Consider the following 17,597-nt stretch of genomic DNA (forward strand, 5'->3'; position numbering starts at 1 on the left):
GTCTGGCCCAGGTAAAATATGTTATACTGTACCTGAAAGATAACTAAAGCAAAAGGGCTAGAGGAATGTCCTAAATGGTAAGAGTGCCTATCTAGCAACCCCAGGGCCCTGAGTTCACACCAGTTATTTCCAGTAAGCAGAAATAGTTTCAAAAAGAGTTTCTTCAAAAGAAAAGCCCAGAACTGGACATATACCTTGCTGAATTCTATAATACTTACAAAATAAAGACTAGGACTGATGCTCCTGAAACTATTTTATAAGAGACATGGAAATAGCATATCCAAACTCCTTCTAGGAGACCAGAAGTACATATAATAAGACACTAAAAAGTAAATTATAAACCAATTTTCATAATGAATTAAAATGCTAGTGACACATTTAAAAAACATAAATCATAACCAGTTTGGCTTCATTTCAGTAATGAAAGAATAGTTTCACATATAAAAACCAATGAATATAATACAGAACATTAAATAGAACTAAGGAGAAATGATCATCTTAGATGTAGAAAAAAACTGTTGACAAAATTCAGCATTTCTTATGATAAGAGCCCTGGAAAGAATAGGTATAGAAAGAACACAGTTTAAATTAAAAAGATTACATAGATTTATAGCCAACATTGTTCTTAATGAGGGCAAATAAGCCAGGAATGTCTGGTCTTTACACTTTTATTCAATATTCCAGCTTGAATTTCTAGCCATAGCAATAAGACAAGAGAAAGAAATGAAAGCACAGTTAAGGAGGAATAAAAATATCTCAACTTGCAAATATTATGATTCTGTACTTAAAATACCCCAAGGATTACAATAAACTTTGGACCAGAAAAATACTTACAGCCAATGATCAGAATATAAAAGCAACATGCAGATATCAGTAGTTTTTCTGTACAACAGCAGTAAACATACAGAGAAAAAAATCAAATAAACAATCTTGTTCATAATACTCTTTAAAATAAAGTATCTAGGAATAAACCTAACCAAGGATGTGGAAGAGCTATAGAATGAGAGCTATTAATATATCAATTTCAATTGGATCAAAGATTTTAATATAAGACTAAAAACTGAAACTAGCTAGAGAAAAACATAGGGAAAACCTTTGAAGATATAGGCAATACGTAGTAATTTTTTTCTGAATAGAACTTTAATTGCTCAGAAATAAAAACAAGAATTGAAAAATGGACTGGGCTCTGGTGGCTCATCCCTGTAATTCTAGCTACAAAGGAGGCTGAGATTTGAGGAGCACAGTCTTTTTCTTTTTAATTGTAAAAATACTGTACAGAGGGGTTACAATTACATGGGCAAGATAATGAGTACATTTCTTATCAAGCATTGTAGCCTCCTCCTTTGTTTCTCCTTCCCATCCCTTCCCATCCTCCCCTCGACCCCCCCAATCCTCTCCGCTCCCCCCTCCCCTACCAAAGTTGTAAAGTTCGTTTTCGACATCATGACTTGTACATCTCATTGTTGCAATGGGTCCATCTGTATCCTTATTTAAACGATTTGTTTTTCCCCTTCCCCTCCACAAATTATACCGACATTAAATACAGTGAAAGCAGGGGTTATACTGTGGGGGAGGGACATAAAAAGCAACAAAGAAATAATCTTATAAATGTGTTAGAAACAATCCCATGAAAGAAAAAAGACATTTGAATACATATCTTAGGGTTCATTTCCCTAACATCACCTTATCTGACCTTTTCTGCTTTACTCAGACATATACTAGATATTGCAAATAAGGGAAACCATGAGACCTTTGTTTCTTTGGGCCTGGCTTACTTCACTTAATATATTTTTTCCCAAGCCTTTCCATTTCCTAACAAATGGGGCAATGTCATTCTTTCTGATGGAGGCATAGAATTCCATTGTGTATACATACCACATTTTCTTGATCCATTCATCTACTGAGGGGCATCTGGGTTGGTTCCATATCTTAGCTATAGTAAATAGTGCTGCAATAAACATAGTCGTGCTGGAAGCTTTAGTATGGTCTTGTTTGTGAACATTTGGGTAAATGCCCAAAAGTGGGATTGCTGGGTCATAGGGGAGCTCTATGTGGAGTCTTTTGAGGAACCTCCATACTACTTTCCAAAGTGGTTGAACAAGTTTACACTCCCACCAACAATGCAGTAAGGTTCCTTCTGTCCACATCCCCTCCAGCATCTGTTGTTATTAGAGTTCTTGATTTTAGCCATTCTAACTGGGATGAGGTGGTATCTCAATGTTGTTTTGATTTGCATTTCTTTTATGGCTAGGGAGGTTGAGCATTTCTTCATGTGTCTATTGGCCATCCTTCTTTCTTCTTCAGAGAAGTTTCTCTTTAAGTCTTTAGCCCACTTATTTATTGGGCAGTTGTTTCTTTGAGGATTTGTTGTTGGGGGATTTTTTTTGAGTTCCAAGTATATTTTAGATATGAGACCCTTTTCCATTGTATGGCTAGTGAAGATCTCTCAATCCGTAGGCTTTCTATTGATCTTGCTAGCTATGTCCTTTGCCATGCAAAAGCTCTGCAACTTCATGCAATCCCATTTGTCCAACCTTTCTTTGATTTGTTGTGTTTCTGGGTCTCTATTAAGAAAATTTTGGCCTTTGCCAAGGAGACCTAGGGTTTCTCCTATTCCATGAGGATCACAGTCTTAAGCCAGCTCAGGCAGGACTATGTCCATGATACTCTTGCTTCCAATTAACCATCAAATAGCTATAAATGAAGCTGTGCCTCATGTGGTATTGCTAAACTTGAGCAAAAAAGCTAAAGCATATTGCCCAGACTCTGAGTTCAAGCTGTATGACCAGCACAAAAAGAAATGGATAAAAGGGATTGAATCAAATTAAAATCTCTGCACAGCAAAATAAACAATGATTCACATAGAAAACCTATAAAATGGAGGAAAATCTGCCAGTTATTCATTGGATAAAGAACAAATATGCAGAGTATATAAAGAACTCCAAAATTTAAACTCCAAAATATTAAACACCCAGAGAATAACTAATAAATGGGCAAATAAATTGAGCAGTTTTCAAAAGAAGTACAAATGGCTAAGATATGCACAAGGAATGCTCAACATCCATTAAAATTACATTTCATTCCTAAGTCAGAATGGCTATCATCAAGAAAAGAAACAACAAATGTTGAAGAGGATGCAACAGAAAAAGAAGCCTTGTTTAGTATTGGTGAGAATGCAAATCACCCCAGATACTGTAGAAATCAGTGTGGAGGGTTTTTGTTTTTGTTTTTATTGTTGTTGGTCACAGGTCTTGAACTCTAGGCCTGGGCACTGTCCCTCAGCTCTTCACCTAAAGGCTAGTGCACTACCACTTAAGCCACTTTCATTTTTTTTTAAACTTTAAAGATAGAATTACAACATGCTCTTGTTATTTTACTTGTGGGTTTATTCAAAGAAATGCAAATCAACATAGAGAAATCTGAAGTCAGTCTTGGTACCTACCCATCCATGGATGTATAAAGAAAGTGTGTTAGCTGTATACAATCAAGTATTATTCAGAAAAATAAAATGGAGCCGGAGATCCATGCAATATTTCTGGGATAAGTTTCATAAGGAGTTTACTGCTAAACATTTATTGAATGATGATACTACTGTGTTGTTGGATTTTCTCCAGAATGGGATTAATTAATTCCATTCCTAATTTTTGGGCAGAGAAAGAGTAACAGTAACTATAACCATTTCCAAATGGTGTAGTGGTGGTAGTGAGATAAAATTTCTCCGAGAATGAAGGCATCTGGTGTTTTATTTTTTATTTGTTTTTCCCTGTCATGGGGCTTGAACTCAGGGCCTAGGCACTGTCTCTGAGCGTCTTTGGTTGAAGGCTAGTGCTCTACCACTTGAGCCACAGCACCACTTCAGGCTTTTTTTTTTTGTTTATGTGGTACTGAGGAATCAAACACGGGGCTTAATGCATGCAAGGCAAGCACTCCACCACTAAGCTACATTCCCAGCCTAGCATCTGGTGTTTTGAAATAATGAGATTATTGATTATCACACTCAACCTTCACCTTGGACTTTGTATTGCATTTTCTCCAAGGTAAACTGAGGGGGCAAAAGGCTTTGTGAATCATCCAGTTCCTAGAACTGTTACTTTGTTATGATCATGATGCTCCCAGGTAAACACTCCTATGCCTGCTTCATCAAGGAGTTCTTCCCCCAAAGGAGTTAAAAGGAACAAGCCAATTATATTCTGTATGTCTCTAATTTGCAGCTGGGAATAAAGGGTCATCCCCAAGTCCTCTCCATGGTTTGTAAATGTATTTTTTTCTCTTAGGTCTCAGGGGATGTCAACAAATGTGTATTGCTATATTTATGTGGTTTCATACTGTATTAACAATTCCACCAATTGCAAAGGAAATTTGAGGCTCTTTGAGATTGACCTGTCTTCTGTGCCTTGTAGAAAGACATAGGAGAACTTACCATGATGTGTATCTGAAGGTACTTCTGCCTTGCAGCATTTCAGACAGAGCAGGAGTAGACTTTACATTCAGCATTGCTGGTGTGTGTGTGTGTGTGTGTGTGTGTGTGTGTGTGTGTGTGTGTGTGTGTGTGTGTGTGTGTGCATGTCCAGTATGTGCTACTGCTCTCTTGATCACATGACAGGACAGAAAGTTGTATCTTGAGATGAATATCTATGCATATTTTGAATTGAAGTGGCCAGATAACTCTCCAAATAGAATAATTTACCCGAAACTGATTGAACTTATATCTAGTTTTGGAGAAAACATTGAAAAAGTATTTCTTTGAGTATCTTATTTTTCATTGAATTTTTTATTATTATAAAGGTGATGTACAGAGGTGTTACAGTTGCATTAGTCAAGTAAAGAGTACATTTATAGGGGCTGGGAAGGTGGCTCAGTGGTAGAGTGCTTGCCTTGCATGCATGAGGCCCTGGGTTTGGTTCCCCAGCACCACATAAGCAAAAAGAAAAAAAGCCGGAAGTGGTGCTGTGGCTCAAGTGGTAGAGCGTTAGCCTTGAGCTGAAGAGCTGAGGAACAGCGCCCAGGCCCAGAGTTCAGGCCCCACGACCGGACCCAAAAAACAAACAAACAAAAAAAGAGTACATTTATATTTGGAAAATGTCACCCCTTCCTTCATCTCTCCTTGTTTTTCCCTCCCAACCCCACCTACGAGTTGCATAGTTCATTTTCAACATTGTGTCTGGTGAGTACCATTGCTGCATTTGTTCATCCTTTGTCCCTCCATTTCTGTGCCCCTCCTCGTTATTGTAGCTGTAGTTTGGCTTTCTTCTAAACTTAATACCAAATCCCTGCCATTGTCTTCATCTCTTTGGCTATGATGTAGACATAAGCAAGTATTATTTGTATTTAAATTATTCCAATAACTTCCCATTCAGATTCCTGTGAACACTCATGTTTTATTATAATTTGATTTATATAATGTACTGCATATTAAAATCTTTAGTACACTTTTCTAAAACTTTTTCTTCAAAGTACAGTTGACCTGAAATAAAACTGAATTTTATAATTTAAAGACACTATATATTCTGGCTGCTTGATAATTCTGTTCTATTTTCTTTTTATGAATACCACAGTCTTGAGATTTTCTGTTCCTCAAATAGCTATCTCCATTTTCTCCAAGCACTTAAGAGAGTTAAGAGAGTTCAGAGTTCAGAGCCAAATTTTAGATTATTCAGGTAACAAGTTTGTCTATTAAAGAATAATTTAAAGAACAAATAACATTGATTTCCCCTGCCATTTTAGCTTCTTGTAATTTAATGAACTATCAAAACCATAAATATACCTTTCTTCTGATTCAATTTCTAGCAAGTTATCCTATAGGTATACATGCTAAAGTACAGAATTGCATATGAGTAATGTTATTTAGTATATGTAAACAGTCCATGTAAAAATACATGTAAACAGTACAGTATTAGAAACAATATACATGCTCTACACATAGCTAATTACCATTTTTATGTGGTAAGCTACATACCAGCTACATAATAATCTGTCTGAGATAATAACATAACATAAACAAGATGATTTCATGTAGTGGACTGAAAGAAGTATTCTAAAGATAATTTTAGTCAGTTGAGGAAATTTGTATATTAATATAAACTATAGTTAGTCTTCTGAATGAATGATGAGGTTGATTCCTCATCCTCAAATATAAGTATGTAGAATATGAGTTCTAATTTTGAGTAGACAGATCATCAAATTCTTTCTTCTTTTGTTATTGTTCACCTATTTATAAGTGAACAATATCGACTGTCTTGAGAAAAAGGCATGAATGACTAGTGAAATAAAACATACTAAAATTATGAAAAAAAATCAGTTAAGAATCTTTGACATAAAACCTTGATTAGATACCATAAATGAGAAAGAGGTTATTTGTTTATGTAAGTGGCAATTTGTAAAAAGCTTTTTTGAGGACTTGAATAAGAATGGCCTGATTTGAGCTAAGGAAATACTACACAGGATAGGTCTGAAAGAGGAACAGATCTTTCCTCCTCTATATTCCATGAAAATTTCTATAGAAAGTGTGATGGAAGACAGAAAATAATGAGTGAGAAAGAATATTCTTGTTTCTTTGTTCTCGATTAGAGTAAACTATTAGTCAAAACTTCGGTTGTGATGGAATCTAATATAACTGCATAATCAAGGTCAGTAATAAAAAGTTTTATTTTTCACAATACTGTAGTATAGAGGAGAGAAATGGACACTAGCACCACTTCCTCTATGTTCTGCCCTCTACTGGAGAAATTATTTTCCTAAAGGAAGGACAGAGATGTACAACAAGGGATCTTACTAGCTGCTTTATGTTATTGACATACACTCATTTCCTCAAAGCCCTACTTGACCGGCAGCATGTGATGTATCTACCTCTCCAGATGCTGACTTTCAGTCACAAAGCAGCTCACTGGGGATTCTTTCATTTTATCTGATCTCTGAAAATAAAGTATTGTTAAAATAAGTTTCAGAGGCATAGGCAGTATAAGAGAAGCCAACAAACTATTAGAACCATCTGCTATTTTTTTTTCTGCAAATTGGCTACCGAATGTACTTCATAGTCACTTAATATCAGATTTCCATAAATAGACTAATAGGAATATCAAGTTTGAGCCTAGTGTGATATGATACAATGATTATTCAGATCTTGCTTATTAACCTGGTTTCTAGCTAGATAAGTAAGGTTTTTCTTTTGTTCACTCCAACACCAGTCTTTTAAGGGGCAAAATCACGAGATCTTCAGGTTTAAAATATATGTAGTTTAATGCTTGGATTTTGACAAAATACTTTTCTCTCACATTTCTATCTCTTTCTCATTGCCCACAAAAGAGAAGAACATGAGAAAGGATAATCGAAGTTGTGTGTCTGAATTCATTCTCCTGGGACTTCCCATCCAGCAGGAAGAACAAGGCTTGTACTATGCACTGTTCCTGGCCATGTATCTCATTATGGTGCTGGGGAACCTGCTCATCATCCTGCTCATCAGGCTGGACTCCCGCCTCCACACTCCCATGTACTTCTTCCTCAGCCACTTGGCTTTCACGGACATCTCCTTCTCCTCTGTCACAGCACCAAAGATGCTCATGAGCATGCTGACACAGAGCGGATCCATCCCCTATGCTGGGTGCATTGCCCAGGAATTCTTTTTCTTATTATTTGGGGGTATTGACAGCTTCCTCCTCACCTCAATGGCCTACGACAGATATGTGGCCATTTGTCACCCACTTCACTACAACACCATCATGAGTCACGGCCTTTGTTGCTTGCTGGTAATTTTGTCATGGGTTTTGTCCTCTGCCAGTGCCCTGGTACACACCCTACTCCTCTCTGATCTCTCTTTCTGTAGAGACAACACTCTGTCACACTTCTTCTGTGACCTCTCTGCCTTACTGAAGCTGTCCAGCTCTGATACCACCATCAATGAGCTAGTTATTCTCCCCGTAGGAACAGTGGTCATTACTATACCATTCCTATGCATTCTGGTCTCTTATGGTCAAATTGGTGCCACCATCTTGAAAACTCCCTCCCTGAAGGGAATCTGCAAAGCTTTGTCCACATGTGGCTCTCACCTCTCTGTGGTTTCTCTCTATTATGGAGCAATTATTGGGCTCTACTTGGTCCCCTCATCCAACAACACTAGTGACAATGAAGTCATTGTAGCTGTGCTGTACACTCTGGTGACACCCATGCTAAACCCCTTCATCTACAGTCTGAGGAATCGAGATATGAAAGGAGCTCTGAGGAATATACTCAGCAGAACATTTTCATTGTGATTAGCCATTATGTTTACTGTTATTTAATGTAAACCCTCTTCTATCCTATACACACGTTCTTTCCTGAATTCTTACTAAATCTTGAGGTGGCATTCTTTTTGTTTTAGCTATGTGACTCTTGGGTGCAATTTTTCCCTCTCTTACCTTTCCCTCCCTTTCTCTCCCTTCTGTTTTCCTTCTGTTGTCTCTCCTCTCCTCCCTCTGTGCTGGTATTGGGACTTGAACTCACAGCTTTGGTGCTGTTCCTTAGCTTTTTCACTCAAGTCTAGTTCTCTACCACTTGAGCCATAGCTCTACTTCTGGCTCTCTCTCTCTTTTTTTTTTTTACTAGTTAATTGGAAATAAGAGTCTCACAGAATTTCCTGAGCTGGCTCCAAATGTGATCCTCAGAACTCAGCCTTCAGAGTAACCAGCATGTGTCATGGGCACAAAGGCTCTCACTCTCCTCATTCTCTTACCTTCTCATTTGTTTTTCCTCTTTATTTCCTCTCTTCTCCTTTTCTCCTTTTGACTTTATTGATCTTAAGAATTTCTAGGAAGTTGTTTACAAGCATTTGTACAGGTTTCTTTTCCTAAATTTCTCTTTTGTAATATATTCTTGTACTAAAATCATTTGCATTTTATGTAGTTCCATCACTTAGTTGTATTTTAAAATAGATATAGACTCATTTTCAGCAATGCTTTCAATTTCTTTCTTTTTTTTAAGTTCATGATTTTCTTTTTTTTTTTAAATTGTGAAAATACCGTACAGAGGGGTTACAATTACATGAGCAATGTAATGAGTACATTTCTTATCAAGCATTGTTGCCTCTTCCTTTGTTTCCCCTTCCTATCCCTTCCCTTCCCCCCTCCTCCCCCTCCTCCCCCCCCCCCACCAAAGTTGTAAAATTCGTTTTTCAACATAACAAATTGTACATCTCATTGTTGCAATGGGTCCAGCTGTATCCTTATTTAAACAATTTGTTTTTCCCTTCCCCTCTACAAATTATACCAACATCAAATACAATGAAAGCAGGGATTATACCATGGGGGAGGGACATACAAATCAACAAAGAAATCATCTTATAAATATGTTAGAAACAATCGCAAGAAAGAAAAAAAATTTGAGTACTTATCTTGGTGTTCATTTCACCTAACATCAACTTATCTGACCTTTCAATTTCTTTCTTTCTTTTTTTTAGGTTCATGATTTGTTTTGAGGTACTGGGCTGTGAATCATGGTCTTGTACTTGCTAGGCAAGTTATCTACTATTTGAGCTTCAGATTTTATTGTTTTAACTTTGTAATGTATTTGGATCTATTTGGCTAGTAATCTTAGTAAAAAAGTTAGTTTTATCATTCTTTATAGTTTATTTAATTTGGGAGGGGAAAAAGTGTGAGAAAATGAGGGAAGGAGTAAGACTGTCCAAAAAGGTATGTATGTGTGTGTATGTGCGTGTGTGCAGGTGTGTGAGTGTGTTTGTAGTCATTATTTCTAGTCAACCTACTGGGCATTAGAATACCAGATCTGATTTTCCTACATGATTTATTTATTTAGCTTAATTTTTGTGCTAGTTCTAGGGTTGAAGTAGGGCCTAAGCCCTGTCCCTGATCCTTGCTCAAGAATATTACTTAACCACTTGAACCACAGCTCCACTTCTGGATTTTTGGTGATTAATTGGAGATAAGAGTCTCACAGACTTTCCTGCATGAGTTGGCTTCAAATTATGATCCTTAGATCTTAGCCTCCTGAAGAGCTACAATTACAGGCAGGAGCCACCAGCACCCAGCCCATCTTACCTATTTTAATACCAGTTGACAAATTCCTCTGTACCTATCTTTCTCCCAGTTTTCCAACATGAATATAAAAGAAAGGCTGCTAGGGAGGGGCAGTGGGAGATTGTATGGTGAAAAGAAAGGAAGGCGATTATAATCAAATTTCATTGTGCATATATATGAAAAGGACATAATGAAACTCCTTGAAAATAATGTAAGAAAGTTAAAGTGTGGGAGGGAATTGAGTGCAGAGGAAATACGAGAGTAATAGAGGAATTGCATGTACCCAAAGTTCATTCTATGCAGGTATGGAATGGCATAATAAAACCCTCTCACATTGTATAATGCATTTACAACATTCATTTACAATAAATAAGGATACAGGTGGATCCATTACAACAATGAGATGTACAAGTCGTTATGTCGTAAACGATTTTTACAACTTTGGTGCGGGGGGAGGGGGGGAGGGGGAGAGCGGGGAGGGATGGGTGGGGGGGGGCAGGGGGAGGATGGGAAGAGGAAACAAAGGAGGAGGCTACAATGCTTGATAAGAAATGTACTCATAATCTTGCCCATGTAATTGTAACCCCTCTGTACAGTATTTTCACAATTAAAAAAAATAAAAAAATAAAATAATGCAAAGCAAAAAAAATCTAAAAAATGACAATAGCCTTAGACCAGTCATTTAAATGGATATTGCATAGGGAGAATTTTTGAAGGTGTGTTATCGAAAGATTGTTATACAAAGTGGAATATAAGAATCTACTGCCAGTTTAACAGACAGTTCCCAAGGCAGAATAATTAGTGCCAGCTCCAACACTGATAACAGAATCAGTGTCAGCTCCAAAGCTGAAGCCAGCATTGGCTCTCCCAACAGCTCCTTCTGGAGAACCAGATCTAGCATTGACGGCTATAATGCCACTTGACCTTTAAGCAAATACTAGTTTAACCAGAACCAGCACCAACATCAAGTGTAACAATAGGATTAGGATTTAAAACCAGCTTCAGCATAATTTATAGCTCTAGTGATAGAGTTAGAGGTATTGCCATAAGTTTAGTAACCTATTGTTAAAATAAAAAGATTAATGTTTGCTTCTGGATTCTATGGTCTGGAAAGCAGGCCAAGGAAACTCTCTGGAGTTATGCCAATGTTTTGTTTACTGATATACATTTGTCAAAACTGATCACTGAATACTACCTGAGCATATGAATGGAAACTTGATTTAATAGCATATTAAAAAAATACCCCACAATCAAGTTTATATAGGTAACAGAAATGCAAGGATGGTTCAATAAACAAATCATTAAATGTATCACAACATATAGATATAATCCAAGACAAAAATTAAGAAATCATTTAAGATCATGCAGAAAAAAATCTTTGAGAAAATTTAACATGCTTTAATGATGAAAAAAACCAAACCTCTGAATGATCTAGCAATGGAAGCATCAAATCTGAACATACGAAGGGTTATAACAATAATCCTGTAGTTAAGGTAATACTGAATGGGCACAGACTGAAAGCATTTCCTCTAAGACAAGTAACTTATTTAATATATTGTTTAAGAAATATATTGTTTAAATTTTGACATGATCAACAAGAAAGGGGGAAGGGAATGAAAATAATTCAAATGGGAAAGAAAGATGTTCAAATAGCATTATTTACAGACCATGTTATCTAATCTTAAGAACACTATAAGAACTGCACCAGAAATCTCTTTGGATTGTTAAAACACTTTTAGCAAAGTAACAAGAAGCAAAACAAACATGCTAATATAACTTGTCTGTATGCTAATAACAGAATGACTATCATCACAAAATATGGACAAATGCTTGCAAGAATACAAGGAAAAAAGGGCCCTTTGTTCGCTGTCAGTGAGAATGTAAATTAATGCAACTCTATGGAAATAAGGAACCATTTCCTTCAAAAACTAAAAGTAGAACTAATCTATGGCTCTGTTATACCAATTTTGGGCATATATCTGAAACTACAGTAAAAACAGTTGAATATCTGCATGGCCACTATTTTTTTTAAGTAGGAAGGAAACTCGTTTATTAACAGAGAGCAGTCCTTTTTAAAGCCAAAAGGAGCGGGTGGCATGGCAGGGGAGGAAGAGGAACCAATCACTGTCAAGGTCATACCCTATCATGCACCTAAGATTTCACGGGCTGGTTATGCACTGAATGTAAGGCAAATTGGGCTCAGCCCACTCTACTCCCTCTCAGCGCCATCTTTGCTGCCCATGTGCTCTACAGTAAATCAGGCTCTGTCCACTCAACTCCCTCTCAGCGCCTGCATGGCCACTTTTTAAAGCAATACCATTCAAAATAGCCAAGATATGGAAGCAGCCCATCAAGCAATGGACTGGATAAGGAAAATGTGGTATGTATACACTATATGGTGTTGTACAGTAGTAAAGAAAATGAAATTATATCTTGGAAGAAAAGTGGATAGGACTAGATATCATGTTAAATGGAATAAACTGGACTAAGAAAAGACAAATATTATATGTTCTCTCTCATATACAGAATCTAGTCCTCAAAAATGAATAACAGAGCCTGGTGCCAGTGGCTCATACCTATAATCTTAGCTACTTAGGATGCTGAGATTCAGAGATTGTGGTTTGAAGCCAACCTTGGGCAGAAAAGTCTTATGAAATTCTTATCTCAGAAAAGTTGGAAGTGGTCTTGTGACCCAAGTGGTAGAGTGCTCACCTTGAGCACAAAGAGGTTCAGGGTCAGTACCAAGGCCCTGAGTTCAAGCCCCAGGAATAACAGGAATATAAAACAGGTTCTATTTATTAATGGTACAGCAAGAGATGGAAGAGGAGAAAGTATATATTTTATATGATATCAAATAAATATAAAAGATCATTGAACTGACTGAGCAATGATATATGAAACTTACATTCCAATAAACTGGATAATTGGAAGAAATAGATAAATTTCTAGACATACATGACCTATGAAAATAGAACCAAGATAATGCAAGCAATTGAAACAGGCCTTTTCTGAGCCATGAAATTAAAGCAATAAAGAGTCTCCAAACAAAACAAAGACAAGTGTAGAATAAATTTATGGCTGAATTCTATCAAATGTCAAAAAAGTAATGCACCAAGTGCTTTTCAGAGATTATAGCATAAATAAAGGAACATTACAACACATCCTATGAAGCTACTTTTTAAAGTACAGAACACAAAGAAAGAAAATGGTATAACATTATACTGGATAAACAAATTCTTGTAAAAATGAATAACTTAATGAAAACATCAACACTCTTATAAGCAGATTTAATTCCAGAGATACAAAATGGCTCAAAATATACCAATCAAAAGATGTACTGTAGAACATGAGCAGAACAAAACACAGGAATAATATGCTCTTTATTGATGTAGAAAATCCTTTGACAAAATTCAAATGCCCTAAAAAAGGTAGGAATGGAAGGAACATACTCCAGATAATAAACATTATTTGACAAACTTGTAGACAACATACTACTAGATGGGCAAAATGGAAAGCAATTCCTCTAAGTAAGAGGAATAAGACAAGGGTATCCAGTCTCTCCACTCTTGTTCAATACAGTAGTTGTATTTTTAACTAGAAAAATAAAGCAAGAAATTAAAAGAATACAAATAGGAAAGAAAAAAAGCCAAATTACTCTCAATTTGCAGCTGACACGATTGTCTTGAGAACTCCTAAATTCTTAGACCTGACAAACACTTTGAGCAAAGTAGCAGGACACAAAAATAAATGTACAAAATTCAGTAGTATTTTTATGTACCACTAGAAAAACATACTATGAAATCAGGAGAGTATGAAACTAGAACCAAGATAATGTAAGCAATTGAAACAGGCCTATTCTGAGCCATGCTAATAAATAGATGAAAAAGAAATTGCTCTCTCTCTCTCTCTCTCTCTCTCTCTCCACACACACACAACTGGAATATTATTTAACCATAGAGAATGAAATTATGCCATGTGTAGGAAAATGGCTGGAACTGGAGATCATTAGCATAAACACAACGAAGTAGACTTAGAAAGGTAAAGGCCACATTGTCTCTCAAAAGTAAAATCCATACCAAAAAATAACAGGACAAATTAAAGACACAAATGTAAAAGGAGGATTACTGAGGGGAGATGAACTAGAGGGAGTAATGGATCAAGAGAAAGTAATGAGGTGAATATGATCAAGCAAGGTATAAGTGTATAAAATATTTACTAAGTGTGTTATTTTGCATAGTTGAAAACTAGCCTGATGTTCATATACAAAGATGGTGTGGCTGGTACATCCAATCTCCATTTTGGTTTGGCAAAAAGTATTGTGACCCAAAGTTTTTAATGGCTTCCTGGTGATTATATTCCTCCAGCTGTGAACGCTCTTATGCCTTCTTCCACAAGGAGTTTTATTCCCACAAGAATCAAAGGAAATGAAGCAATTATATCAGTTAGGAAATAGCAAGACCCCCAGGGGCCAACCCATAGCTGCTGTGAGCAATGTTTTTTTTTGGGGGGGGTATATTTTGTTTTGTTCAGATCTAGTTAAGTCTTCCACCTTCCACAATGGAACTTTGTGCCCTTTAGAGGTTCTTCCTGTTTCACTGTATTCCCTGCTCTCTTGAGAGGAAAAGAAGAACCTTCCTATACTTTGTAGCTGAAGGTAGCAGCCGGGTCAGAGAAGGTATAGAAATTAAATTAACTTCAGTAGTTAAGATTGTGTGTGTTTGAGTGTATGTGACCCTCAGATTCCACTTCTCTTCAGACCACAGGATGACTGACATCTCCATGAGCAGTAGCATACGATGAACGATCTGAATTTCGAAAGGCTAGGACAAAAACAACTTTCCAGGGAGAATAGTTTATCTCAAAATGATTCTGAATCTTATTTATTAGAAGATAATAAGATCACATAGTCCCTGTTCCTTATCTTTATCCCCAATTATGTCTTGATACATCTTTTCCAAATTTTATGCCAGTCTCTACAATTGCATTATTTCCATTGTCATAATCCAGGTGTAAGTATTGATTATTTGTGTCTAATCTGTTGTAACAACCTCTGCTCAGACTCTTTATATACATAGATCTGTATCTGCTTAAAAGCAAGATGCTCAAATTTCGTATTCAATTATTTATTTACACCTTCCACTATTGCTCTGAGAATACAATTGGAACTTTTTTCTATAAGAGATAAAAAAGACATTACACATCTAGCTAGAACACTGCCTTAAATTTTCTCTTTATCTCAAATGTCCTGTCCCTGTTCTCTCCAAACTTTTAAGTAAAACTTCCAACTTTGATGATCTTCCTGTGACAACGTCTTATATTCCTAGCTCTTTCTATAAAGCTAATAAGAATAAACTTACTAGCCACTGATTGTCCTGTAATTTGACTATCAAAATTACTAATATACACCTTAAATCCAATTCCTAGTATTTATCATAGATACATACATACTAACATATAAAGTAATATGAATAATGATTGTTACAGTAATATTGCTAGAAATAGAATATCGAAGCAAACCAATTAATCCAGAAGTCAGCTAATTAGCGTTTTCATTGTAATAAAGTAGTTGCTTAGTAACGTGGCAAAGAATTAACATAAATGGGTGTATAATACATCAGGTGCATCAGGCTAACAAAATAATTAGCATAGCTTGCTGAAGAATGTGGTGATTTTAAAGATAATGTCCATATGGTTGGGCAAATTGGTACAGTTGTATAAAGTTTAATTAACTTTCTAATTGAGTGATGAGCAGTAATTTGAGACAGCTCCTAAGTTCTCAAAGACAATGGTGCTGAGATTGGATGAATCTTGGATATTGCATAGAGATTCATTTGTTAGTAGGCAGATAATCATAGTATGTTTCTCTGTTGTTTTGATTGTTCACAAGACAGATCTCATTCCAGCTTGTTTTCTCTAGCAATAAAGAAATAGAAGAGCATGAGAAGGGGTAATGGAAGCACATTCTCCGAGTTCATCCTCCTGGGGCTCCCCATCAGGCCAGAGGAGCAAGGCCAGTTCTATGCCCTTTTCCTGGCCATGTACCTGACCACCGTGCTGGGGAACCTGCTCATCATCCTGCTCATCAGGCTGGACTCCCGCCTCCACACCCCCATGTACTTCTTCCTCAGCCACTTGGCTTTCACCGACATCTCTTTCTCCTCTGTCACAGCACCAAAGATGCTCATGAACATGCTGACACAGAGCCGGTCCATCTCATATGCTGGTTGCATTTCCCAGGTGTATTTTTTCTTATTTTTTGCAGATCTCGACAGCTTCCTCCTCACTTCGATGGCCTACGACAGGTATGTGGCCATCTGTCACCCCTTGCACTACACCACCATCATGAGTCAGAGCATCTGCTTCCTGTTAGTGACAGGCTCCTGGGTTTTGTCCTTTGCAGGAGCCCTTGTACACACCCTCCTTCTCGCCCGTCTTTCTTTCTTTATAGACAACACTCTCCACCACTTCTTCTGTGACCTCTCAGCCTTGATTAAACTATCCAGCTCAGATACCACTGTCAATGAGCTGGTTATCCTCATTGTAGGATCATTGGTCATTACCCTACCATTTGTATGCATTCTGGTCTCTTATGGCCGCATTGGGGCCACCATCTTGAAAACTCCCTCCCTGAAGGGAATCTGCAAAGCCCTGTCCACATGTGGCTCTCACCTCTCTGTGGTTTCTCTGTACTATGGAGCAATTATTGGGCTCTACTTTGTCCCCTCATCCAACAACACGAATGACAAGGATGTCATTGTGGCTGTGATGTACACGCTGGTCACGCCCATGCTAAACCCCTTCATCTACAGCCTGAGGAATCGAGATATGAAAGGAGCTCTGAAAAGTATCCTCAGGAGAGGAACCTTTTCAGTGTAGTTGTTGTTATCACCTATTGAACAGACATTAAAACTTCTCTGCTCCTTCTCTGAATCTTTTTCTGCCTGTATTTTTATTATATGTTTTAAAAGCTTACAAAATTGTAATTATAAAGGTGATGTTCAGCGGGGTTACAGGCACCTCAGTCAGATAATGCATACATTTCTTTTTGGGCTGTGTTACCTCCTCCCTCCCTCTCATCCAGTTTTCCTCTTGGTATTATTATTTTTAGTGAATCTTGATGGGGTAAAAAAAAACACAACTAGCTTTCAACAATATGAAACACAGTATATCATTTTTATCATTGTTTTTAAATCTCAAGAGTTTTTGAAAAGGTGTTTTTTTTTTTTTTATAAACCTACACGTTTCTTCGCTATGTAGAATTTATTTCCTAAAAATCATTCACCATTTATATCATCACAGCTTAGTCTTTTTATTAGCTACTTTATAGCTTTGTGTACAATACTTTTCTTTTCCAGGTGTGTCTGTGATGGCATTTTTCATTTAATTGGAGGGCTTTTTATTTCCAATAACAGTAATTAAAATGTAATTTTGCTTCCATTTTAAATTTTATGTTCAATTGCTTTCACTTTTATTTAATTGTTTTATTTTTATTACGGAAATGGTACCTAATTACTTGATATTGTATGATGTTTTTATAAGCGTATATAGTGCCTAATAATATCATGGAAAACATGTATTTTCTCAAACATTTTT

The 17,597-nt window shown here is 36.7% G+C and overlaps 1 protein-coding gene across 1 annotated transcript; it reads left to right on the forward strand.

The window, feature by feature from the left end:
* Positions 1–7,310: 7,310 nt before the first annotated feature.
* On the forward strand, positions 7,311–16,880 carry LOC122107086 (olfactory receptor 50-like). The gene is made up of 2 exons (XM_042678673.1): positions 7,311–7,831; positions 15,941–16,880. Exons 1-2 carry the CDS (start codon positions 7,311–7,313, stop codon positions 16,878–16,880), a joined length of 1,461 nt encoding a protein of 486 aa, XP_042534607.1.
* Positions 16,881–17,597: the final 717 nt, after the last annotated feature.

Source organism: Dipodomys spectabilis, unplaced genomic scaffold (assembly GCF_019054845.1).
Source record: "Dipodomys spectabilis isolate Male_0828 unplaced genomic scaffold, ASM1905484v1 ptg000046l, whole genome shotgun sequence".
In the NCBI taxonomy this organism is placed as follows: Eukaryota; Metazoa; Chordata; class Mammalia; order Rodentia; family Heteromyidae; genus Dipodomys; species Dipodomys spectabilis.

What these genes read in the sequence shown, in the direction of transcription:
- LOC122107086 (XM_042678673.1), top strand. Translation starts at nt 7,311, where the DNA reads ATGAGAAAGGATAATCGAAGTTGTGTGTCTGAATTCATTCTCCTGGGA. An exon ending in TTCTGTAGAGACAACACTCT is followed by an intron (nt 7,832 to 15,940) that starts GTCACACTTCTT and finishes GAAATAGAAGAG; the next exon opens with CATGAGAAGGGGTAATGGAA.